Source organism: Schistocerca americana, chromosome 2 (genome assembly GCF_021461395.2).
Source record: "Schistocerca americana isolate TAMUIC-IGC-003095 chromosome 2, iqSchAmer2.1, whole genome shotgun sequence".
NCBI classification, from domain to species: domain Eukaryota; kingdom Metazoa; phylum Arthropoda; class Insecta; order Orthoptera; family Acrididae; genus Schistocerca; species Schistocerca americana.
In genome coordinates this window covers 278576529-278604331 of record NC_060120.1, presented here as the reverse complement: position 1 = coordinate 278604331, position 27803 = coordinate 278576529, and the positions used below count along the sequence as shown (strand labels likewise).

General features: G+C 38.5%; 1 protein-coding gene and 1 long non-coding RNA gene across 3 annotated transcripts in view; both read right to left on the bottom strand.

The window, feature by feature from the left end:
• LOC124595501 overlaps window positions 1-7269 on the bottom strand; it is a 41674-nt gene extending 34405 nt beyond the window's left edge. For both annotated transcript variants that reach the window (XR_006978214.1, XR_006978215.1), the window contains exon 1: window positions 7168-7269. This is a non-coding gene — a long non-coding RNA (uncharacterized LOC124595501). The remainder of the gene's footprint in view (window positions 1-7167) is intronic.
• Window positions 7270-10016: 2747 nt separating this feature from the next.
• LOC124595500 (glycine-rich cell wall structural protein 1.0-like) overlaps window positions 10017-27803 on the bottom strand; it is a 60863-nt gene continuing 43076 nt past the window's right edge. The window contains exons 7-9 of the mRNA XM_047134265.1: window positions 23983-24275; window positions 12002-12100; window positions 10017-10842 (exon numbers count right to left, since the gene is read on the bottom strand). Of these exons, the coding sequence (XP_046990221.1) occupies window positions 10781-10842; window positions 12002-12100; window positions 23983-24275 (454 nt within the window). The 3' untranslated portion in view covers window positions 10017-10780. The remainder of the gene's footprint in view (window positions 10843-12001; window positions 12101-23982; window positions 24276-27803) is intronic.

Genomic DNA, 27803 nt, shown 5'->3' with positions numbered 1-27803 from the left:
TGAATTCATAGGGGCGGGGTAGTGGTAGTGGTGGTGGTAGGCGTTCTGTCTTTTGGGGCTACCTTATTTCTGATGAAGGTAACAGGAGAAATCCTAAGCGTGCAGGGCAACTGTCTGAAATACGACATGCTAACGTTAAGTGTAATGAGCAGAAGACAGCAGTGCCATCTAGTGAGAAGTTGATAAATTGATAACGCAGATGCGCATCAATAAAACGATATTGTTCTTTCGGCTTTCAATAGGGAGAAGGTGCTACACAAGGAATAGAAATAGCAGACACAAAAATTATGTTATATAGAGTGTTTGAAAAAGAATTCCCAGGTTTTAAGTATAAATTTAATAGGGAAATTAATGAAAATTACATCAATGAGTATGTATCACAGAAGAGTATTCCTTCAAGTTTTGTTTGATGTTAGTAGACGTCAACATGGGGTCCATTTGTTGCCCTGCACACATCGAGACGGTATTTCACTTCTTGCCACATATTCATCAACATTTCAGGTGCAACTGTCCCAACCGCTGCAACAATTCTTTCCCGACAATGATTGACATCTCTAATCTTTTCACTGTACACATTTTTTGTGGGGCCCGAAAAGAAAAAGTGTGAAGAGCCACAAGCACATGGTTACTGTAATGAGATGGGGCACAATCTTGTTGGAAAAACAGAATTCCCTTTTCCACCTCAATATCGTCCACTTGGGGAAAAATGAAACGACCAATCACACGATCTTCCATCAAACCACACTAGAAATTAACTTTGGGAGAGTCATGTTGATGCTGAGTAACTCAAGTTTTCACAAGCCAAATTACACACTGTTTTCTGTTGCACAGTACACATAGTTGCTCTCCACAGCACACAAGACTGGGCTGAACTGAACTGAGGAAAGAGAGGGAGAGAAAAAAAAAAAAAAAAAAGCACTGGTGCCGCCTCAAGGTCAAGCAGACCTGCCAACTGCAGGGGAGCCAAACTTGGAGAGTTGGTGAATCAAACATCACAGACTAGAATAATAGTGTATGTCACTTTTTACAGATTCTAAGACACATTAAAACTAGATCGTTCTTTTTCAAACACACTGTATTTAAGTAACACAATACTGTATCAGTCTCAGAAGACATGAATGATGGTTGATCACCCAGGTATACATTAAGATATTAGTGATTTATAAAATAAGTGAAAATGGAGGGGAGAAAGAGTTACCTCGACTACCCTAGCTGGTTTTATCGTGAAGATAAAATCCATAGACCCTTCAAGAGCTTAAAATGGCAATTTCAGCCCTTGCTTTGTATACCTTGTGCAATGTTAATGATGAAGTGAGCTGTTTGTGTTGGCTAAGAATAATTTTAAATACAAACATAGTAGCGGATCTAAACACCCTGAGAAAAGGAAAATTAAAGTGGAAATATTGTTAACCAAAGCTATATGTTAAAGCAGATGTCTTTTGATGCATAAACAAGCATGTAGTTAAAAGCAACTCTGTACAGGCAGTACGATGCAGTATGCTTTGAAACTGGATAAAGACAATTCATAAATGAAGCAAATCCTTCCTGTCGGTATGCAAGAAATGAAACTGAGGTACTGTGCACACAGATTTTATATGGTGAATTGCCAACTGCTCTAAGCAATTGAGAGAGTTGAAATGGACAGGTAGACTTATAGAGGGGCTGTCTTACACCTGAGGTCAGGTGCAGTCAAAAAAGAAATGGCCTTACCTATTTTCTGTACAGGAATATGGGGATAGTTATACATTATAGACGTCAAATTCTTTGATTAGGTGAATCCACAGAGAGATACCTGAACTTCTTGGGGTATGGAATGAACAGGGGACGTTTTCATCTGAAAGAACAAATGGTTAGACAGTGTCTTCTCAAAAGTTGGAAAGGACAAGCTGTGTGACAAATGATAACTCTGTTGAAACAGATATCCAAACTAGTTAGGAGCAAACCAATGTGTGGTATTCTGCTGATATTTTCAACTCTGAGATTTGGATGGTATGAAATTAAGGATACTGGTAATCACGGTTAATTACGACACACGTCTTCCATGATAACTCTTGAGACCAAGTAAATGATCATGCATGAACATTTGAAGAAAACATTCCATACATTGAGAATAAATGAAATGGATAACAAATTGTTACATGGTATCACATAGATTACATTTAACTGAAAAGTATGCATTAAAGGAGTTTTGCACGACACTTTTTGTCTTAGTTGAGGCTTCTGTCCCAGCATAGTATATTCGTGAGAATGACCATGTTCCAATGAGGATGCACATCCTGGTGAGAGATAGTAATGTGTGTTATAAACATTTTATGCAGTGTGAAAAACACACTGTGTGCCCAGATCTGTCATCTATGCACATGCTGTGTATACAGTAACTCAACGTACTAGGGGGGGCGAGGCTTGGTAAGGTGAGTGCATTAGCACTTGCTGGATGTCAACACTTATGCCTTGGTGAGGCCCCTTGAAGGTGCCTAACATCTATAAACAGTGTGTATAAAATACTACAATGTAAACGCTCAAGACAAATGAAGATTGTAATTCTTATAAGACTTCTACCTATGAATGCTTATGATCTACACCTAAATATTCCTCTTGGGTAGTATACATAAGAAGTCCAGTCACCCTGAGACCTGTAGCATACACAAGGACTTGCACTGCAATTTTTATTCTTGCACCACCTACTAGGGTCAGATGCAAGTACAAGAAAACTGGCACAGACACTAAGAACACCCAGACAATGTGGACAATTCCAAAAATTAAGTTTAAGAGAGAATGATTGCTTCTCTGATCTATATGGAACCGTGTATGGGGGACTTGGCTGCGTGCTCTCTCTATCACTATCCTATGATTTGTTTTGGACCGATACACTATTTTGGAATCTGGCAGTTTTTAACCCATAACATACTGCCTTTTAGCAGTGTTTTGTTTTGACAGGCAACGAATGTTGGGAAAAAAAGATTCTGAGTTTTTCCACTCTAATGTTTTAATCACATTTCACCTGAAGATGTGGCTTTTAGCACCCCAAACCAGTAGGGTACAGTAATGAAGGACCAAATACAGGTGAAGCAGTTAATACCCAAGATGAATTCTATTAGTTGAACTTTTCGGACTACTCTTATATCTGAGAAAATTCTGTACACTTTGATTTTCATTAACAGTTTGCAGTGGGATATGGTTAGATGCAATCTGCCTATTGCCCTTCATCCATAGTTCGCAGGATATCTTGCGAGAAAAGAGCAAGTTGAGTTGTGCATTAGTGATGCTTTGTATATCTGTATTTATTTGTTGATACACACTTGCCCCCCCCCCCCCCCAAGGAAGTTCATTAGACAGGGTGTACATAAAGTTCGGGAACACTTCCAATTTTTTATTGCACAAGAACTAAACACTGTACAGACATCATACACATTGCATACATAAGCGAAACTCGAAGTTTTTTTACAAACATTTTATATGCGAACCGTGAGTGACCCAGCAGACATCAATATGGTAATCGAATTCTTGCCGTACTCGTCCCAGCATGGCATCGTCGACCGTGCCAGTTGCTTCCCATATTCTTTCCCAGAGCTCTGCTACATCATGTGGTATAGGCAGTACATATACTGCATCTTTAATGTGTCCCCACAGAAAAAGAGTCACACGAAGTGAGATCTGGTGATCACGAAGACCATTTTATGAAACAGCTGTCCCCTTCTGTAGCGCAGCCGATCCACTGATGTGGCAGCTCCATCTTCAGGTACCGACGAACATCACAACGAAAATGGGGTGGAGCCCCATTCTGCTGAAGGATGAAAGTAGAGTCCAATTGAATTTGAGGCATCAGCCATCACTGCAACATGTTCAAGTAGGAATATCCAGTGAGTGCTCTCTGCGAAGAAAAATGGTCCGTACAGATTTCGACACAAGGTACAAAAAATATTTACCTTTGGGGAATCACACTCAAATCTGATGCATTTGTAGCCCAGATTCAACAATTAAGCCTGTTCACTTTCCCATTAGTGTGAAAGTAGCTTTGTCATTAAAAATTAAGTGATCAACAATGCCATCCACATCCTCATTCAATTGCTGCAGCTGCGAACAAAACTCAAAACACTTATCTTTTTTGTTGTCATCGAGTTTCTGTCACAGGACTTTCCACACTCTCATCGGAGCCATTTCGAGTTCACGGGATGCATGACGTACCAATTTCTTTGGACTCCTTATGAATATCTCTCATATGCGAACCCCATTCACTTCACTCACACTGGGACGTCCACTTCTGGGCATAAACAAAAAGTCATAAGGAATTTGTTGTGCCAGTGGTAAATGGCCTTCCTTGTTGGTGGCTTCTTACCATACTTGGTTCTAAACGTACGCTGAACAACTGTAGCACACTTTTTTTGTCGAACTCCAACACACAGAAAGCTCGCTCCGCACCTGAACTCACCAGGTTTGCAACTAGTGCTGACTATGGCAAATTGCCAGCTGAACTCGCCACGTTTGTGGCAAGCGTTGACTATGGCAAATAACCAATCCACGCTGTGGTGGTACACATGAAAAAACTTCCAGGGTTTCTCTACAAAATTACGTGTGTGTGATATCTGTACAATGTTTGGTTCTTGTGCAATAAATAATTGAAAGTGTTCCCACACTTTATGTACACCCTGTAATTGAGTTTAAGAGTTATGCTCAAGAATTCTACAGGAAATTGATGTTAAGGCTGTTGGCCTGTAATTTTTAGGGTCCAGTTCTTTTTTACCCTTCTTAGCTACTGGAGTCATCTGTACTTTTTTCCAGTTGTTTGGGACCTTCTGCTGGGTGAGAGATTCACAATAAAAGCAAGCCAAATCTGGCACAAATGCTAAGCAATACTCTGTAAAATCACACTGGGATTTCTCAACATATTTCCAACTCTTTCAGCTGGTTTTCGATGCAAGGTATGGGTACTTCCATGTCCTCCATCAAGGAGTTTCCCCAGTTGTTAATGGAGAGTGCGCAATCCTGCATGGATGATTCTTTAAATGTGAACTTTAAAATGTCAGCTTTCCTTTTGCTGTGCGATATTGCCACCCAGATTAGTCTACAAATAACTGAATAGATCCCTTTGACCTGCTCAGTGATTTTACATAGGATCAAAAATTTCTAGACTTCTCGGCACTACCTTTCACTAAAGTATGACTGTGGAAGCACTTGCTTCATGCATTCATCTTGGTGTAGCTGCAAAAATTGTTATACTGTTGGCTGTCAACATTTAAGCATTCTGTTTTGACCCATGAATGCAACAATATTTTCTCAGCATTTGCTGAATTTTGTTATTAAATCATGGTATATATTTTGTGTCTTTAATCCAGTGAATCACCACATTTCTCCAGAGCACAATGTTCAAATAACTTAAAACTTGCCCACAATTTCTTTACATCCATCACATTTGAACTATGTGACATCCATTTACTGTGGAAGTAGGACGCAAACTACTGCTTATCTTCTACAGCGTAAAAACTAAATCACCTTGATGGATTTATTAACATTAGCAACCATCGTGTCTATGATGACATCATGAGTGCTAATCCTTTCTTTATACCTACAGTAACAGTAAGGTCAAGTATAATTGTAGCTAAAAGGTCTCCGATTTCTGCTAAACGTGGCTTGTCACACTAGTTGCATAAGACAGGAAAATTTATTCAAAGCTACTACTACAGACTGAATGACCATATCATCTACAACAAATCCATAGATACTGCCCTCTAAACTCTGTACATTAAAACTGCCTCTAATACTGCATGAACACAATACTTCTGTGTTACCGAGCAAAAGTATTCTTTGAATGATTCTAGAACAGTTACATTGGAATTGGGTGGACAGTAAAAATTGTTATGATTTATCGTTTTTCACTGAAGGTGGTTACTCACATCTACAAACCTTCGTAGTGAGAATTTGTTGACGTCACTTGGCGTAATATTCTGTAGATTACAATAAAGACTGTTGAAAACTCTTCTTGACATCTAACCTGTCTTTTCAATATACATTCCATATCTCAAATATTTTAAAGCTTTCTACTTTGGGATCCATACAGAGAAGTACAACCAGGGACTTAGTAACAAATGCTTCAGCCATTTATTGTTACTATCTTGACATTAGAAGTGTCTTTCCACTGTGGTAAGATTTCATTCTCTGTATATTGACTGGTAAGCATTCAAAGAACCTCTAACTGTTGTCAAGCCTAAGAATATCAACGAGCACTCAAGATTTATTCTGCTGCCAGAGTAGCTGCTGCTTGTGTTCATGTGCCCCTGACTTACCTAGTTGAATCCTAGATCTCTCCACTCCATACCAAAGGCCTAGAAATCTGCAGCAGAGAGAGTCAAGGAAACAACAAAGCCTGTCTGTCTGTCAACAATGAAGGGAACAAACCACGGAAAACATCTCTCGTATAAATATTGTTCACGAATAGATATGTAGAAAGCTAACTTTACTGGCCACAGCAGGCAGAGATAGTGATCATGTGTGTTTCTTCTATTTCAGAAGGCTTTGTGGCCAGAAGCTGAAATGTGTAGCTATTTTTTTCATTGCACTGGTCTGACTCAGCGTCTTCTCCGTATGGTAAGTAGTAACCTATCCTTCTTCAATAGTATGATATCTAAGCCTTAAGTCAGGTAAATTTATTTTAAAAACCACGACGATGTTACCTAAACTGAAGTAACAGCAAGTGGTGCTGAACATATGACAAAAGAAGAGACAGTGTGTGTGTGTGTGTGTGTGTGTGTGTGTGTGTGTGTGTGTGTGTGTTATTACCCTTTTGTAATTCCTTGTACTAGAGGTTCTAGATATTTTCAGGTACTATGATCACTTGCACTAACCTAGAACACCTGGTTATACACTCTTAATACTGATTGTAACCAGATGTAATGCAGCACTTTTGTTTCCAGCACATATTATACAGTTACACAAAATATTACACTTATACTGTCAAACACCACTTCATCCTCTTTTGGATAAACTTACAGCAGTAAGGCATTGTGTTTTGAAGTTTCTCCACATTAGCATATAAAATTCTTCAAAGTCCAAAATAAGAACGAGTTTGTACCAACACAGGAGAGGGAGAAACACACACACACACACACACACACACACACACACACACACACAATGTTCTTCAGTCAGTTTTAAAGCTATTGCGGAGCTTACATGTTTCTTCCCATGTAGAGGAGCAGAGGCAGCAGTGAGAAATGCTTTATCCCAGAGGTCTCCAAACACCTGTCATAGAAAGTAACAAAAATTAGTAAGAAGGCGCGAACAGCTACGGTATGAGTAACCATTAATGCCTTTACGTAAAATAACATGTGTAATAGCTTCAACGTCACTAAATATTTTAAAGTATTAATTGGGTTCCTGAAATTTCTAAATCAGATGAAGAGTGCAATGTCTTTTTTTATCATGCATGGAGTTTCGTTCAAGCTATTTCTTGCCAGCCATCCAGCTGTCTTGATGGAACTAGTAAAAGACCAATGAATTCTGTAACATAATTACAGGCTCATTTATAATAACCATTTTATGAAAGAATAGGACTTAAAATATGAAACCAACAGAATATTCGGAACTAAGGAAACCTGACTGCATCACTCAACTATTCATTACTTTGCAATAACAGTGACAAACAGAATCAAGACTGTCACTTGACTGCTTTCAATGAATTCTGGATATAGCATCAATCAAATCTTTATTCATCAAGCTTCACTACTTGAGAACCAAATCAATTTCATAGATGCATCGTAGTAACTCACTAGTAATCCACTCCATCTTACCAATGGTAACAGCAAGATGGGTTAAATGGTTCCACGCATGCTGCAATACCCATTTAACAAAAGCTGGCTTCAGTCCTTGACAGAAACTTAACATATTATGGTGTTCATTACATACAATATCAAACATGTAATCATGCCCTTCCATAAGAAACAGGCTCATAGGCGAAATTTAAACCCAAAATTGTTCAACTTTACTACCTCTTCCTCTTAACGAGAGTAATAGTTGAATGTTGCTATAAATTGATAACAACATGGAAACTTTTTATAGTTTTCTTTGTCTAATTACAACTTATTGCTTCATGAGGCCAAGACTGTCATTCTTATTAGTAAAACGGATTGCGCCACAAACAATTTCTTTCCATTCTACTTTACAGTGATCAGGTATATCCCTGCAGTAAACCCTTTAATTGTTTAAAACACTAAGTGCATACAGTGCAAAATAAATGCCTTATATATATTTCTAAAAGAGTGGCAATGAAAAACAAGTTCTGATAATATACTTTAAAACCATTATATATATTATGCACCTGCCACTCACCTGAATTTATGTATCTTGTGTGCACTATCTCCTGGTGTTCTACTTTTTTGTTAATTTGTTTTCATCCCTGTGTAACACACTAAAGATGAAATATATACTGTAAAATGTACATGTGCCCTTGAAGATGCTACAATGTCTTGTACAAATTACTTACATAAATCCAGTTTATTTTACCCATTATAGTCTGCGATAATCTGACAACTTTCATTAACACATTACGTATAAGTTCTGAACAAACTTCAGAATAATTGCCATTAAGAAAGCAAAGTCTGACATGTAAAATGTTCAATGAAATTTATAGATTCTTTTTACTGGTCAGTGTATATCAAGTGCACCTGGATTCTAAGCAGACATTTTAAACCTTCCTATAACAGAACCAAGTCTTCAACTAAAACTCTAGCAGAACATCAATGACATCTTTTTACAGACATTAGGCATTCAGCATTTAAAAAATTCAATTTACAGTCTAAATTTTACTTTCACTTCCCTGAAGAAATCCCCACCGGATGATGGTCAAAATGTGTACAAATTGTGACTAATTTGATTGTATTATTTCAGCTTTGTACACATTTCACCAGCACCTATAATTACAGAATGAATTTTGTTTGTCTAAACTACCACATAACAGCATTACGATTATTAAGGGCAGCCCTATAAGCACTGAAGAGTTAGTGTGAGTGTGTGTGTGTGTGTGTGCACGCAATATCCTTTATGCACTAGACAAATTATTGTATTATTTTGATGCTGTTAAGTGTACGTACCACTAATTCAGCCCACTTTGCTAAATTTGAAGTTATGTATTAGAAAGATTTGTATGTGTCTAGCAAAATAACTGCATCTCCTACCATCCTGTTACAACGAACTATGTAATTTAATGGGTGGGTACATTGTATGCACTGCTGAATCATTGTAACCTGAATAATACCCATTTAATCTTACTGCAATAAATAGTCTTGTCTATATATTACTGTCACTAATTAGGATAAATTTTAATTTCATTATTTAATAAGCTGTCAAAATTTATTACAAAATGTTTAATGTATTAAAGGACTCAATACTCACAGGCTCAATTCAATGTACCCATTTTAACGCATATTTCTCAGTCAAACATGGAGACAGTGATCACTCACCTGACCAATTAGACCACGATAGCATCAGTGAAAACATTCCCATGGGAAGAAATATTTCAACTCTTATAGGTTTTTCTTCTAATGTAGTAATAGGAGACGTTGCATTAAGTTGCAATCTCAATTTTCATCTTTCTCAATTCACTGTGAATAACCTTCCCTCCAACAATACACCCAGTCTGTACATACACGAATTAATCTCTTAATTGCTGCCTCTTCTTTCAATTGATATTTACTGCTCACCAAGAAGACAATTTTAAAACTAACTATTTTGCATTATTCAATCATCATAATTTGATTTCAGATCACAACCGTATAATCTCTTTTCAACTACTCTTGCAAAACACCAACTTTAATACTGATCTCACTGAAAGTAATGTACACAAAAATACTCTTTATTGATAGGCTTGGGTACATAAATTTTGAAAGATAATTTAGGCATGTCTCTTGCAACACCAGTAAGACATGTCATCCCAATTTGAGTTCTTATGCACTGCACCGTGAAGTGTTGAGATAATGTAATAATATGGGGTTATGATCAGTATATCAAATAAAACAACTTCTAAATCATTTTGTTATTAGTATGTCATTTTTGTTTTATTGATTTAATTACTGAACATGAACATTTTTAGATACAAACAAATCAACAGATCTATTAACTGTCAAGTAATAAAACCACTGTCTCAAATAATCCTTTTCGTTGTCCTTTTATCTGTAACTGCTGACAAGCTGTTCTTCAAAAATAAATACAAAAACTGCTGGAATGTTGTCATGTTCATTACAATGTTTAAAGGCGGCTATGAAACATGGAATTCAACAAATTCCAAATACCATCTGACATTACTCCACTATATAACAGAACTGTTAACTGTCATTCTGATAATTTACTTATGATACAAATGCAGGCCAACAGTCAAGTGAAAGAAAAAAAGTGTGTATAAATTTTGTGTGCCAAGAACTAAGTAAAAATCTTCGAAATAAATTACTACTGGCATCTGTCATGCCACAGTTACTCTTATACATGTATAATCTAAAAGACACCTTGCAGTAAGAAGAAATACCCACAATCTACACATTTCTTGAAGTATGCTGCACTAGAAACCACAACTCTACATTAATTAAAGAAACTGTAGAACCTATGGGGTAATCAGTTCAGATCTTCCTTTCATTAAAATAGCAAGAAAGTCTTAAAACTGTAAGGTGCTACTTTAAACATCACTTTTGTTAGGGACACCACAAAGTTGCAAGAAATCAGATACTCAATGGCCTCACTAATCACACCATTATCAGGTTAAGGGCCATAACAGTACACTGAGTCATTTTGTTTGTTCTTAGTAGCGGCGTGACTGACCGCCATAATCACGTGATTGGCCATAGCCAGCAGAACTGCCACCTGCAATAAATTCAATACCAACATAGAATCTTTTAAAATTGTTTCCTTTCTAATTTGTCTCTTAATACTAAAACAGCAAAAAGAAGAAATTTTTGAAATCAAGTAAAGGTTGGAAATATATCACCAGAGGCAGTGAGTGCATTTATGTTTGTTAAGAATGACATGGATGATTAAATATAACAAGCATTTTTGAAGTTCTCCATTATTCTGACATTTTCCTACTGTACCATCTTCACTGTGTCTTCAAAACACTTATTATCATCATCACTACAGGTAATTCGAGACTACATTGTTCAGCAAAGTATGTTTATGACTTTTCCACGTTTTGTACTTTTCACACCTTTATCACGTGGTTAGCACTTTTTCATCAAAATAGCCTTGTCAGCTTAGGGTTTGTTACATCTACTTAAATGCTTCTTTTTTGTACTTTTCCTAACAAGACTAAGCACAAAGTTCTCAGCTCACTACAACTGACCAGTAATTATGTTATACATCAACTGTTTTCATATTCTTGCCTCATGAAGCTTACACAATTTCTGGGTATTTTTGTTGTACGTGGATTTTATTGTATCCCCACTGATACAAAATGCCTACAGTACATATCTCGTACAAAGTAACTTCGTTTCTGACTGCTAAAATGATATGTCAACTTGCATTTTGCATCATCACAGCTAAAAAATTTCAAGTGTAATTTAATCGTAATGGTAAAAATACACCATTCACTTTCAACAACAGCTTTGCAAAATGTTTTTATAAGAAGGTAACATCAGCACCATTTGTCATATTTGTCTTGTTTCACGAACTTCCCCGACATTAGTTCTCCAAATTGATGCATCAACAAACACAAACTAAAGAACATTATGGCTTCAGTAATGGCCGCATTATTTTTGCTGAAGGCAAATCGTCCAAGAAAAGTGTTATATGACAACCGAAGCCTAAAGTTAAGCTATTCAATCTACATTCATAAAGCTCAAAGGAAGTCTATTGTTTGAATTTTGTGCACATCTTTTGCAGGATTAAGTTTCCATCAAACTAAAGTCTTAAGACACTTGCCAATTGACTTTAACAATCTATTGTCAACAATTTCAGTGACCTTCCTTTGAACTATATCCTTGCAATTATTAATGGTTTCATGATGTTATAATTGATGTATACATACCGTAAGCACCTGTTGAATATCCTCTATCATCATAACCAGATGCAGTGTTGTATCCAGCACCACTGCTGTAACCACCACCATAAGCATCATGAGCTGGTGCTGGAACAATTTTACAGAAACACCATATGACTTATGCATAAACCTGCAACTTGTCTATCTGTTCAGCAGTCTCTCACTCTGGTTATAGTACACAAACAAGGACATGGTAGCAACACTGCTGTTCCACTTTCTTTAAACAGTACAAAAAACTCACCCCATTTTTAGCAGTAAATGCTTGTGTCAATGACATCTGGTCGAAGTCACATTGCATCTACACAATTACACAAGTGAATGACAAAGGGGACATTAATTTTATCATTAAAATTTTCCCCTTTCAGACAATAATTGTATCACTATTAACATATTCCCATTTCAATCAACAATGGACTGTGATGATGACCCATTTAAGAATATGTAGGATCTATTTAATTTTATCTTCTTGGACTATACGAAAGGTATCTGCAAATTTTCTAGCCAAACTTTAAGAAATATCAACTACTACTTGTAAGAGTTAAGGTTATCGACATTTACATTACACTCTCTTCTTAGGAAAATAAAGCTGTAATCTTAAAACACACTGTCTTCTGAATATACAGCTCTTGGCTTAGAGCACACAGTGCTGTCATCAGCATAAAGTTAAATCACAATCATCACGCAAATTTGTGGACATCTATACAGTCACGCTAAAAAAGCAGGATAGCTGCCATCGTTGTTGAATTACCATTGAAGAAAAATAGTGACAAAAATCAGAGCTTTAAGAAAAATGTTTAGGTGAAAAAAGTGAGAACCAAGAGATCACCTTTTAATGACTGTATTTTTCGCACACATTCCACTAACAATGCATTTACAGTAAAACCCACTTTTAACTTTTTCAGTGGACTGACCAGAAAGTGTAAAACACAGAAAATGTAAAATAAAGGAAAGCATGGGGAAAACAAGCCGTAGCTTTCGTGCATGTTGTTCTCCATTTACGAAGACTGCCAACTTCAATGTTTTAATCAGTGTTGCGTTACAAGTCTTATTTACAGTAATTCTTTTAATGATTATCACTGTCTCACATTATAACAAAATTTTGTTTCATGTGGTTTCACAAACGACTTTTGCGCGCGCGTGTGTGCTATGCTATGCTGACAAACAAATAAATGCCTTAGTTCTGATCGTGTCCAATAGAGTAAATAAAACAAGTAAGCAAACGTCTTTCGTGAAACCACATCAAAAAGATATTAGTGTTCTAAAGTGAGACTTATCATTGATAATCATTATGAAACTATGGTAAATAACATAATACTAGTTAAAACAATGAATTGGCAGCCTTCATAAACGCAGGACAACAGGCTCGAAATCTACAGCTTGTTGCCCCCACGGTCAGGGATGTAGTGGGTGAGAAAGAGGGTGGAAATTGTCATGTTATGGAGCACCTTGAGGAGGAATTTTTATTTTTGACGTCAGGCCGTATCACCCTACAACCAAATCTAGTACAGATTAGCGCATTTCATGCTTAAGTAATGATTTGTGAAAGCCCATTATACAGATGGATGCCTTCAAAAGAAGCATTTCTTTGTATAAATGACAAATTATATTATAGCTTTCGTAATAGAACTCAATGAGCAGAAGGAAGGTTGCTGCTAGAGCCACTATTGTCAGATCGTGATCATCATTAAAGCAGTGACTTCCGATACTTTCTCACCCTTCCAAATACTGCAAACCTATAATCAATTTGGCTGTGACACAACACATCAACAATGTAAATCTGTTTTATTGCTCTACCACTATGTTATGCAATCAACAAATTTGCATATTGTGTTTTCTCCTTTGTTCCAAGTCTGGCTGAGCAGGAACTTTATGCACTTTTTGCAGAAATCTATATGAAAATCAATGTCAAAGAGAATGATAATGCGACAGAAAACTTAAAATGCAAGAAATGCTGTAAAACAGAATCATTAATGATGGGAAAGCATTGTACTGAGAGAATAAGACTTTTGTTTGGAACAAAAAAATGAACAAACATGTGGAAAACTTAAAATGCGGAAACATAAAAATGAGGTTTTACTGTATGTTTGCACTAGACTAAAAATCAGTTAAAATTTGAATGTGTGTGTGTGTGTGTGTGTGTGTGTGTGTGTGTGTGTGTGTGTGTGTGTGTGTGCGCGTGTGCACTGCCATTCTACTTTCCTTTCTGGTGAAATAAATAATCAATTTTTTCACACTTCCTTGGTTGACAGAGGTGAAGTATACATATTTATGGGTTCCACTGGCAGTTCATTTGCCTGTGCCATTCTTCTTTCCCACACACATTATTCTACAAGTACTGAATACGAAGTACTTGCAGCAATATGCAAGAAACAAACTTTATGATGATGATTTGGGTGGAGGGAGAGCGCTCAACATCATGGTCATTAGTGCCCTGACGAAAAGTCAACAAGCATATCTCTTAGGTGGGGATGAGGGCTGTTCCCACATCCACAAACTTTAAGCTGCTTCTGCAAGTACACCAAACTTGCAGTAGTTACTTGCTGAGGATGTTCCCATGCAAAACTTGCAGAAGTAGCTTTCTGCAACCAACTTGCTGAAGTTTATTTGGTAGGAGAAAGCAAGCTCTCCCCAATGCACCAAATGCCTACCGTATTTACTCGAATCTAAGCCGCACCTGAAATTTGAGACTCGAAATTCAAGGGGGGGAGAAAAGTTTTAGGACGCACCTCCAAATCGAAACAAAGTTGATCTATTGTAATACGAGACAATTTAGGTCGAATGAATGACGATACAGCTACAGTAGTTTGGTTCGAGTCGTAAGCTTAGCAGTTAAGCTTTACCAGGTAGCCATTGCTATGCATCAGGCGCTCCATCCGTATTTATACGAATACCCTTCGTTTTTCACGTGCTTCGTCTGGTTTGAATCGGTTGCTTATTTTTCTTTGATAAGTTTCGTTCTCTGTGTTATAGGTGTTTACGTTACTCTACGCTGAAAACGCATTATTGTACTGTGTCATGCATTGTTTGTCGCATTCTCATAATGAGTGTTTACGACAAGTCACCGCTCGCCGGCATGGCTTGCTTTTGTGCGCGCTACTGCCGCTTAAAAAAAGAGGAATTGTCTCATTAGCGAAACAATGTCAAGAGACTGGTAATTGTTGTTACTTACACTGCTGCTTTCTTTGATAATGATCTACAAGAACCAAATAATAGACTGCGTATGATAGATGTTCTGAACGAAAGTTTAGCTAAAATTTTTTCTCCATTTGAAAATCTTTGCAGACGTCTCCCGTGTACATTACATTCGACACAGAAATTAGAGAGATAGCAGCAAACACAAAAGACTACATGGCAAAATGTTTATATTCGTGGTGAAGAGAATACTGCATGCGATTCACAATTCATAAAAGTTCCTATTAACAATCATCTCTTCTCACAGGTAGGAAAAAATTCAGAACGTAGAGCTGGCCATATTGACAAACATACCAAACAGTCTTGCCAGTCGGATATGAAGAAATGCCTAAAAACTTGCGAACAGATGGCCTTTCCTGAAGGGAGCATAAATCGTAAGTACTAACATCAACATAATATGTAATGAACTGTTTTTAGATGGAGAGAGCAGGCCAAACAGTATGTGTTTTTCATTAAGACCATTGATGTTATTTTATTTCAATAAAACAAAACACATTTGGTGATAAAATTACGCATTTCCTTGGAGTTGCAAGTCAGATTTAAAATACCTTCACTGATTTCATAAACAACCTCAGAAAAAGGTAGGCCACTTGAAGAAAATGTATAAGGTGGGGAAGAATTGCATAAACCAGAACTGTAGGTGACTGCCCACAAAATGTTGGCTCTACTATGTTTGTTATGGTTGGTTACTACCCTTGTGTTATATCTATTATTTTACAGGTATTTTGTTATTTTTCTTCCGAGGAATATGCATACAAACCATCAGTGACTGCCACAATTTTCACCAAATGGACTAAAACAAACAAAGTGTCTATAAAATGCCACACTGTACACCGTGCTAGCAGTGAGACAGTAAATTCCTGAAATCCATTGCCAATGGCCTCTGGCCTGCTGAGGAGCACCACAGTCCTGTGTCCATGGATAAACCATGAAAATCTACTGCATTACGACACACACACACACACACACACACACACACACACACACACACACACACACACACACAGACAGAGACAGAGAGACAGAGAGAGAGAGAGAGAGAGAGAGAGACACCCACACACAGACCCGGTCTGCTAGCATATCGCTGAGACTATATCTGATGGGCAGGGCCTGCACATTAGTGGAAACTGAATGGCTTCGGATTGGCAGGCCCAAACCATTACAGACACCTGCACATACAGCCAGTGGTTTTGGGCCGTCATGGAAATCCACTCGTGGCTAGCTACTCACGAGCCATAGACAGCATGTTGATGAAACTAGACCACAGTAATCAATCCATGCAACAGATAACTTGTTCAAATACTCTCGAGAATCAATAATAGTGAGGACAGGTAGCAACTCAAAGTATAGATTGCTGAGCTGCAGACTGAAAAGTAGAAAAGACAATTACACTCGCACAACTAAATTTTCAGCAATAGCTTCTGTCAAAGACGAGAGCACACATACACTCCTGGAAATGGAAAAAAGAACACATTGACACCGGTGTGTCAGACCCACCATGCTTGCTCCGGACACTGCGAGAGGGCTGTACAAGCAATGATCACACGCACGGCACAGCGGACACACCAGGAACCGCGGTGTTGGACGTCGAATGGCGCTAGCTGCGCAGCATTTGTGCACCGCCGCCGTCAGCCAGTTTGCCATGGCATACGGAGCTCCATCGCAGTCTGTAACACTGGTAGCATGCCGCGACAGCGTGGATGTGAACCGTATGTGCAGTTGACGGACTTTGAGCGAGGGCGTATAGTGGGCATGCGGGAGGCCGGGTGGACGTACCGCCGAATTGCTCAACACGTGGGGCGTGAGGTCTCCACAGTCCATCGATGTTGTCGCCAGTGGTCGGCGGAAGGTGCACGTGCCCGTCGACCTGGGACCGGACCGCAGCGACGCACGGATGCATGCCAAGACCGTAGGATCCTACGCAGTGCCGTAGGGGACCGCACCGCCACTTCCCAGCAAATTAGGGACACTGTTGCTCCTGAAGTATCGGCGAGGACCATTCGCAACCGTCTCCATGAAGCTGGGCTACGGTCCCGCACACCGTTAGGCCGTCTTCCGCTCACGCCCCAACATCGTGCAGCCCGCCTCCAGTGGTGTCGCGACAGGCGTGAATGGAGGGACGAATGGAGACGTGTCGTCTTCAGCGATGAGAGTCGCTTCTGCCTTGGTGCCAATGATGGTCGTATGCGTGTTTGGCACCGTGCAGGTGAGCGCCACAATCAGGACTGCATACGACCGAGGCACACAGGGCCAACACCCGGCATCATGGTGTGGGGAGCGATCTCCTACACTGGCCGTACACCACTGGTGATCGTCGAGGGGACACTGAATAGTGCACGGTACATCCAAACCATCATCGAACCCATCGTTCTACCATTCCTAGACCGGCAAGGGAACTTGCTGTTCCAACAGGACAATGCACGTCCGCATGTATCCTGTGCCACCCAACGTGCTCTAGAAGGTGTAAGTGAACTACCCTGGCCAGCAAGATCTCCGGATCTGTCCCCCATTGAGCATGTTTGGGACTGGATGAAGCGTAGTCTCACGCGGTCTGCACGTCCAGCACGAACGCTGGTCCAACTGAGGCGCCAGGTGGAAATGGCATGGCAAGCCGTTCCACACGACTACATCCAGCATCTCTACGATCGTCTCCATGGGAGAATAGCAGCCTGCATTGCTGCGAAAGGTAGATATACACTGTACTAGTGCCGACATTGTGCATGCTCTGTTGCCTGTGTCTATGTGCCTGTGGTTCTGTCAGTGTGATCATGTGATGTATCTGACCCCAGGAATGTGTCAAAGTTTCCCCTTCCTGGGACAATGAATTCACGGTGTTCTTATTTCAATTTCCAGGAGTGTATATTCACATAATCACTTAGACAACTCGCGCACATGACCGCTGTCTCTGTCCACTGTGTCTACAGTCTGAAAATTCAAACAAACCACTCCTCGGCACTCCATACCTCTTGTTGGCAGCTGCTAAGCTAGTGGCAAAAAAGTGGTGGCAGCACAGATTGCAAGCTGAGGGCAGTGGTAGGAAGGAGAGAAACAGTAAGAATGAGGGAGTAGGGAAGTGGCACACACACACAGCTGCGTCCGGCCAGTGGTGATGCACGACACCTCAGTAAGGAAACCATTTCATCTACTGAGACAAATAGAAAAAAACTTCCTGGCAGATTAAAACTGTGTGCCCGACCGAGACTCGAATTCGGGACCTTTGCCGTTCGCGGGCAAGTGCTCTACCATCTGAGCTACCCAATCACGACTCACGACCCGTCGTCACAGCTCCAATTCTGTCACTACCTCGTCTCCTACTTTCCAAACTTCACAGAAGCTCTTCTCAGATGGTAAAGCACTGGCCCGCGAAAGGCAAAGGTCCGGAGTTCGAGTCTCGGTCAGGCACAGAGTTTTAATCTGCCAGGAAGTTTCATATCAGCGCACACTCCGCTGCAGAGTGAAAATATCATTCTAAAAAAGAAAAAGATTTTTAAAGGTGTTCTTTTCCTTTTCTTTTTTCCTCTTATCTCTTAAGTTTGCTTTATATTTCCCTGATGTGACATGATACTCCCCGATTTCCCAAACTTGTGGCAATCCTGTTAATGGCTAATGCAATGCTATATACACTACTCTTATTGTTGATTATGTTAAGATTCACACTGGACAAACAAAAAAACAAAAATGGGCTTCAAATTATTACAAATGTGGAATGAAGGCAACTGGTAATAAATAACAGTAATGTTAACAGCCACTTCAAGACCACTTTAAAGGGTTTGTATTCCAGAATGAATTGTGTAATAGCTGGGTGTCAACACGGTAAGCGTGGTGGTGGGAAGTTAAGGAAATATTTGTGTTGCAAAATACCTTATTATTGTGAAGAAATGAGTTCAGTCACACATGATTTTAACCAGCTAACCAAGTCAGTTATCAGCAAAGAAACAAGAGATCAGACATGTAGAACTTTTTTGCAGTGACCATGGCACTGATGGAAACAAAGCTCACAACTCATTCATCAAGTCACGGATGGCAAATAGCACTGCTGTTTGCAAACTTGTGGTTGATGAACTGTGTTTCAGTTGAGAAGTTAACAGTGCAATTTAAACTGCTGTTCACAAATATTTTATGTTACTGAATTGGCCTAGGAAGGTGTGTGCCTCATCTCCTGGTAAGTCCGAATGAAACTTCCATTTGGATTTTTGCCAGTGGATTATGGATTGGTTCACAACTCCCTGAAGGTGTTGGGAAATTTTTGCAATGATACTGGCTGAACATGAGGCACTGAAATGGCTATTCAATCTCTCTTCAGTTAAGGAACCTAAAAATCTCTCTTCAGTTAAGGAACCTAAAAATCCCTCTTCAGTTAAGGAACCTAAAAATCCCTCTTCAGTTAAGGAACCTAAAAATCCCTCTTCAGTTAAGGAACCTAAAAATCCCTCTTCAGTTAAGGAACCTAAAAATCCCTCTTCAGTTAAGGAACCTAAAAATCCCTCTTCAGTTAAGGAACCTAAAAATCCCTCTTCAGTTAAGGAACCTAAAAGTTTTATAAGCAGTGAAATTCTTTGATGTTGGAACTAAAAAAGAAAATGCTTAGTTTTTAGTTATGTTACCAAAACCCTTGTAAAAGTATCCAATTAAATCTGAATAGCAACATACTCAGCAAATTGTAGCAGGAGCAAACACATGCGAAAATTAAGGAAATATGCAAGCTTTTGCAGCCCATGGCTGCTTCTTTTGACAGAAGGGTTGAAGGGGAAGGAACAGAAAAGAAGGAAAAACGAGTGGCAAAGTTTAGATAGTGGGACAATAACAGAAAAGCCACCCACAACCCTGGGTTAGGGGATACATACTAGGATGAAAAAAAAAAAAAAAAGACTTCCATCCCCCGACCTGGAGGTCTGCTCAATTTTTCTGTAATTCCCCATTCCCTACACTTCACCACTCCTTTTCCTTTGCCCCCTTCAATCCTTCTGCCAGAAGAAGAAGCCATTAGTTCCAAAAGCTTTCATATCTCCTGAAGTTATATATTTCGCACTCCTGCTGTCACTTTGAGAGTAGACTTGTTTCTAGTCAATTATATTTTCAAAAAATTGGATTATTTTAGTGAAAAACTCTGAAATTCCTGGCTGGAACAATAAATAAAATAAGGGAATGCAACAGTTCACCTACAGCTGACAAATGTGACACACACACACACACACACACACACACACACACACACACACCCCTAAGAAAACTTTTTCACTAGCTCTTCTTATAGTAGAAGGTACACTCATTCACCCACAATCAAAAGTGTTGCGTGTGCACAGACACACACACACACACACACACACACACACACACACACACACACACACACACACACACACACTTTCTACTAGAAGTAGAGCCAGAGACCTTGGAAACTATTTAACACTTTTCTGTTTGGTGTGTGTATGTGCCATATATCAGTCTGCTACAGCTGAGGGGTTGTGTCTAATTCTATAGGTCTTTTAAACCTGAATAAGCACTGGTCGCAATGATTGTAGTAATCAAATTTTATTTATCCCTGTCCTGTATTGACTATAAACAATGTACTAAAATGGTTCTTTGACTGAATAAATAAAAAAAAAAAAAAAAGATTGAGAAATAATGCTAAACCAGATAGTGAATGAAGTATCACTAACACTTCGTGTAAAAGCTTAAGGATACTACAGTTTCTCAATGCCAACAAATTTGAGCCTGCCACTGGTCTCATTTGTAATGGAGCTCATATGTGGTTTATTTTCTTTATTCTGACTGACTACTGACACTTTTTTCATGTTTGTTGAATTTGGCAGTTTCTCTACAATAAGAGAGAACTGCCACACGTGGACCAAGGTTGCCGATTATGCAGAAATCTTATTATATACTACTACAATTTTTACTGAACACTTTCTTAAATACCCATTTAATCTGCAAATTGTGATTTTATTATCCAACGTGTGTGTGTGTGTGTGTGTGTGTGTGTGTGTGTGCACGCGCACACTAATTCAGAACAAGGATTTTTGGCCAAAAGTTTTGCTGTCTTTTCTTGTGCCTGTCTGCAACTAAACATATAAACTTTATGGAGAGTAGCAATCTATCCGTTTCATAATATTGTCATTATTTCATGCTGAATATTAAATGTTACAAGTTTTCAATCCAGTCACATATCTTCAGATATGTACGAAAAAATATTTGGTACCTTATGATCCGTTTTGTTGAAGCAATCATAAAATGTTATACACGCACCCACAAGCAAGATTTATGACACACTCACTGGTGTATCAAATGCTACTTTGTCACTACTGTGTATCTTATCTCCTTATTCACTTGCCTCCCTATGAGCACAATACTTTAATAGCCTGGAGATACATTAGGTCTCGTCCACTCTCCCATGTAGTCTCTCACACAACACAAGAGTGCACAGCAGCATACGAATTGCTCAGCAATCCTATGTTTGTTCAAAGGAAGTACGATCAATTTTCTACAACTTTTTTTAGGGAGAAAACACCAGTCAATGAAAATTATCATTTGATAATTTATTGAAACCCTCAGCTACCTACAGGTGGTGTTGATACACCTTGACGGGGACAGCTGAAAACACATTCAGCTGTCCCCATCAAGGTATGTCAACAACACCTGTCGACAGCTGAGGGTTTCAATTAATTATCAATTATTCTACAGAAGCTGCGCGGTCTGCAATGGTATCTGTTCTTTGGAGAACAGTTACTATCTTCATATAGAGTAAATTATCATTTTTTTGTATATAAAACTACTGTCAGTGAAACGCAAACTATTTCTCTGGAACCATATCACCACAAAACCTTTCATTATTTAAAGGACTTAGGTAAGGTAGATTCAGCCTATCTTAATAAAACTGTGCAGAATGCAACCAGCAACAGAACAGGAGGCAGAAGTTCGACAATGTCAACAGTGAGGTCATAGAGATGGAACACAAGCTAAGACTGGTGAATAGATCAGTAATGTCCTTTTCAAATGAACCATACAGGCATTCATTGAACTCAAGTAATTTTGGGAAATTACAGATAACTTGCCTGAATGGCTGCACATGGATTTAGACCAATGTCATCCCAAACGCATATCATATCAAGTTCCTTAACCGCCTCATTTGGTAGCTTAACAGAAGATACCTCATAGGTTTTACACAACAGTAAGTCAAACATTTCAGTTCACAAAATTCAAAATTAACGTTACTTTTATAAAGTTAAATGCCTGTGCACACACTAGTTCAGTTATAATGTCCTTTGAATTTTTGCTAACCCTGACATTTTAAATACTGTATTAACCAGTTGAAATAAAGCCTTTACAACCTAATTAAAATACAAGTGCCACCTTTATATCCAGGAGTACTAATGATTCTTTGCAACACAAAAGGGGACCTTTCCTTAGGCAGTTCAACAGAGATTTTTCCGATAATGCAAAACAGATGCCTCAAAATGTGAAATTACTTAATAGACGCTGTTTAATAGTGAATTGTAACCAGATGAAATATTTATTGGAGATAGTTTAAAAAAATCTTTACTCTTTGCATAGAATATCTCAAATGTAAGCAGACTGGCATTAAACATCTGGTGAAGCCGAATTTGGAAAGATAATGTGCCCAAGAACCTATGTGCGAAATGAAATGGATGAATGAATGCAATGATGTATCAATATGCTAATGATCTGGTGCCATTCCAATTGCAGACAGTCTAATGGTCTCTCTACGATATACAACACGCAATACAACTTAGTACTCTGCTACGGCACCTAGCATTTTATAAGGGAGGAACATGTAAATTCTTGTTATCTAAAGCTCAAAAAACAGTATAATGCAGACAGTTTTAACGTGGCAAATGTTTTGAATTGTAATTGCATAGAATACAACTAGAGCTTGGACCTGAGCTGTCGTTAACAATATTCTGTTAACTCCGAAAGGTAACTGTGCAGTAGCCCATCCCCAATGCTTTGTGTTGTGCTTTGCTTGTTTTCTTATTTTGAAATAAGAGCAGTGACTAATCCTGGTCCATCAAAGACACTATTACAACCCTTACGACACCACGAAAGATTGGCGATTCCTGTGACACTGTGTCAGTTCTGCTGTAAACTGCTGCACAGCGAAATGGAGGTGGGATATGTTTCCCTGCATCGCTCCTTCCCCTTTGGCAGTCAAAATTATAGTCTGCTTACACTTGCCACCATCTGAGACTATATCCTATAGCACCCACACTAAGTGACTGGAGAACAAGAAAATTTTTTTAACAGCGCCAAAAATGTTCCCCCTGATGTTAAAATCAAGCTGACGTACATTTGGTTCTACTTTACGCTACATGCCTTGCCAGTTCTATCTGCAGCGATGTCAAGCATGTGTATAGGGCTATGAATGCCCACGATAAGTCGAAATTAATGGTATTCTCTTCAAATTGGGTGAAAAAAGACTACGTCCAAAAACATCTTATATCGAAGACGCATTCACTTAAATGGAGTGAAAATGCTCCTGCTTTTCTAGAGAACTATCATTTTTGAAAGCTTAAGTACGGCCAAACAATGGAAGCAAAAGGCCATTTTGGAAGAAAAAGGAAGTTTTTATGAAAACAAAAACTCCAGTCAAAGTTCCCAACTAGCACTAACAGTGTGGCAGCCTTTTAAACTTCCACATCTAATTTACAAACAAAGAAAATAGACGCAAATTTCAACAAAAATAGATGCCACATTTTCTGGTCCATTCTTATAGCATGTAATCCACTGAAAATCTGATTACAACATACAGCAACACTTACCTGGTTTGTTGTAGGATGGATACGGCTCTGGTGGTGCTGCTGAATAGCCACCAGAAGGTGCTGGGGGAGGAGCACCATAACCTGTTCGTGTATCTGGTGGTGGAGCATTATATGCATAATCTCCGCCATCATAGCCTGAGCTTGTATAGCCACCCCCATATGACTGATTTGAACCTGACCCTGGCCCATATGGTGGTGCACCATATGCAGGTGGTTCATTTACTGGAGCATCATAATGAGCAGAACCGTGCTCAGGCGGGAATGACTGGGGCTGATAAGCATTTGGATCTCCCCTAAAAAGCAGTTATATAATTATTACAACAATTTTATAAGAAATTTATTGTAGTGAATCATAACATTCAAAACAGAACCTCTTAATAACCTTATAATTTTTTACTTCAGAATACAAAAGGTGTAAATATTTACATTGTGCATCAAAGCTTTCTTTGTGATTGACCACTGCAGTGAAATCAAATACACACGAGGATTAACCCAACTCCTGAGAAACGTATTCAATGAGACTAACAGCAACCACAATAAAATCATAAGTGCCACCCATAAGGACTCATCCACAGTGCAATTTTTAGTTAAATCTTTTTTATTGTTCAAATCCAACAATTACTGAGCATGTGTGCACCGACTAATCTCTTAGGTTATTGTGGCTCAAAGTAGAATTACACCAAAAATCAATTACAATATACCTAATACTACATAACTAGTATGACTCCATTAAATTGTTCTCTGAAAGTGGGTTGATACCACTAGGTATCCATTTCACTACAAAAATACTTGAAGAGTATTTTGCAAGGGAAACACAGATACAGAAGTAACATTGCCCTAGCGAACAAGAATGTTACTAGTGTAATAAAGAGAAACTAACTACAGTGGTATGGGCACATTGTGAAAATGGATCAGAAAAGACCGGCCAGAAAATGAGATAAATGGCCAAATGTGAGACCCAGAAAAAGCTTGACACAGTTAATCATATGTGGGGAGGGTAGGATCCCAACAGAAATATGCCCACGAACAGATGGTAAGCACTTTAACAACTGATATACCACACCAGGAAAACGAGAGCTGGGAAATAATTACTTGCCACTCACACGTCTCTATTACATATCTAGCACATCTTAATATCTCGAATCAAAATGCGTTCAATCCTCTCACAGTCTGAAGTGTCTTTTCCTCCAGTAATTTTGCATTTACAAGCCTTTTTATGAAGGAAATTACAGAAAATATTAAGCAAGCAACACAACAAGGTTCTACCATACAGAAATTTATCATTACTGATTTTTTCACCAACTGGTAATTGACTTCCGAGGGTCAAATACATAAATTTTATTGATTTGCTCCATCCTTCTATGTGTAACAGGAATAAAAGAACAAAACTGTCAATTACATACTGTCAATAGTGTGTGAATATGAAAGCACTTTTAATTTTGTACAAGATGCTCCTAATTTCAGATATATGGCATCCACATCTGATATGTGTAAGTGGGGTTAACAAGGCTTCAAACCACAGTGGCCAAAATTGCTAGTCTGGTGCAGCTATCATTACTGCCAACACTTGATTCCAATATAGAAACATAAAATAGCTGACCACTTGATAACTGCCAACGTGCTGAAAGTGGTCATCAAAATCTACATGTTTTTATACAGCTGGAGTGACCATTTAATAACATATTATATAGAATAACCATTTTAGCTGTACAAGAACAATTCTGCCTTGACAGTTGTGGGTAGATTGCTACCTACGAACACAGTCATACATGCAGGTATCTTGACAGAGTTTTAGCTAAGTTTTTTCTTAAACGAGAACTGCACAGTCCATTTGAACTACCATGCAATCATTTTCGATGCCTTGACGTGGTATTAATAAAAATATAGAAGACTTACATCTACACAGCCTGCTACTGAATTAACAAATGCAGATGTTAGTTTGGGCAGGACATTTATGAACAACGGATTTCAAGTGGTAAAGGAAGTTCAGAAAACAACGTAATTTTTTTGGCACATTACAAAGTAATTAGCATATCTGAACCTCAATGATCACAAGTCTAACACTAAATCAAGTTACAAAATATTTAGTTATTTATATACGCCTGTAACGTTTACTCTGCCCTCCACAAGTGAAAATGCATCCTTCCAAATATAAGACATCAAACTGAAAATCTCCCACAGCTATTTATTGAGAAATTCCCGAAATATACCGCAACCAAATTTTTAGCAAATAATTATTACAGTTTGCTCCTACAATGCAACTTGCATAAAGCAGTATTTTGCAAAATCATTTTGATAAAATGAACACACATAAGTTTTGGAACTGGGATGGTATCTTTATGAATTAAGCACTTCTTACTGACACCACCTGACGTATCACTTCATTCCCATGCCAGAAGACTCATTGCCTTCATAATTTTACATGTTTTTACGTAACAAGGCTCTGGTGGTCACCTAAAAGCAAATTATGATTACTTTGTCACTAACTACAGTTGACTATAAAGGATACCAACTGTTCATGTGTCAGTTCAGACAGGTTAAAGGAACACAGTGCACAGTATTGCATGCAATTCAGATACTGACAACAGCAATTCCAGAAACAGCAAAAAGTTAGCAAGCAGTGCAACATACATTTATTAATCAGTTACTCATCTTTAGCCCTTTATAGAAGGGGTCTCCAAAATACAGCCCACATTTGTGCGAACGTTCTCTGGAGGAGAGTAAAATTCTTCCTGCTCATTTAACTCTAAGGGAGACCGCTATGAGTGTGGCAGCACTAAGCATGTCAAAACCACCTTCACTTGTTCATAAACAACAGATGCCACCAGAAGCACTCTGATTGCAGGTGATCAACTTCCTGTTCCTGGCTGGGTTTGCTATGTCAAGTGTTATTGAAAGTTTTCTTTGTTTGGAAAGCGTGTGCAATATGGCTGCTGAAGCTAAAAGGAGATAAGTGGATAGTAAGTGGTGTATCTTCAGTAAAATGTGGGCTATGAAATATTTCATTATAGAAAAAGGTAACAAACCAATATATTTTATCTGTAATGACGTCATTATGGTTCTTAAGGAATGTTGTATTCGTCAACACTACGAAAAATGCATGGTGCACCGTTTGGTAAATTCAAGGACATGTGTGAACATATTCAAAACCTTGAAATGAGGACTGTTTTCAACAAAACATTTTTAAGAAACATGTTCAGGAAAGTGAAGCCTGCACAAGTTAATGAATTGACCATGAAATCTAACAAGGAAAACCATTTACTAACTGATCACACAAAGAGGCACATTGTAATACAGCTGAAGACATGTTTTCTGACAAAACTGACAGCAAATGCAATGGCGCATTGAGTTAAAAGCTATTGCTTCTAATTTATCAAATCAGTTACAGGAAAAGGGATTTAAGATAGTTTGGTACTCAATAACCCTCAATGAATCATACCTTAATTATTTCTGAATCAGGAAAAAATCATTGTCAAGTCCTGTCAGACAAAGAACGGCTTTGGAAACTAGTTTCCTGCGCTGATGTTACCATACATTTTAACAAATTTATTAAAAACTTCAGGTAGAAGACAATGTTAGTTGTGACCTTCACAACTGTGTTGAAGTTTCAGACAAAGCGATACTTTTTGGAGACACTGCATATAAAATTCCCACTTTGCCAATTGCCAGCCACTGAATGATGAATATTGTTGTCTTCCACTCATTTGCAATGGAAGTTCTTGGTGATCTAAAGAAAGTTCTCTTTCAGGTTATCTGATTTAAACACTCATCTCAACGTATCAATTTTCCAGAACCCTTTTCTTGTGCAACGGAAGATGTTC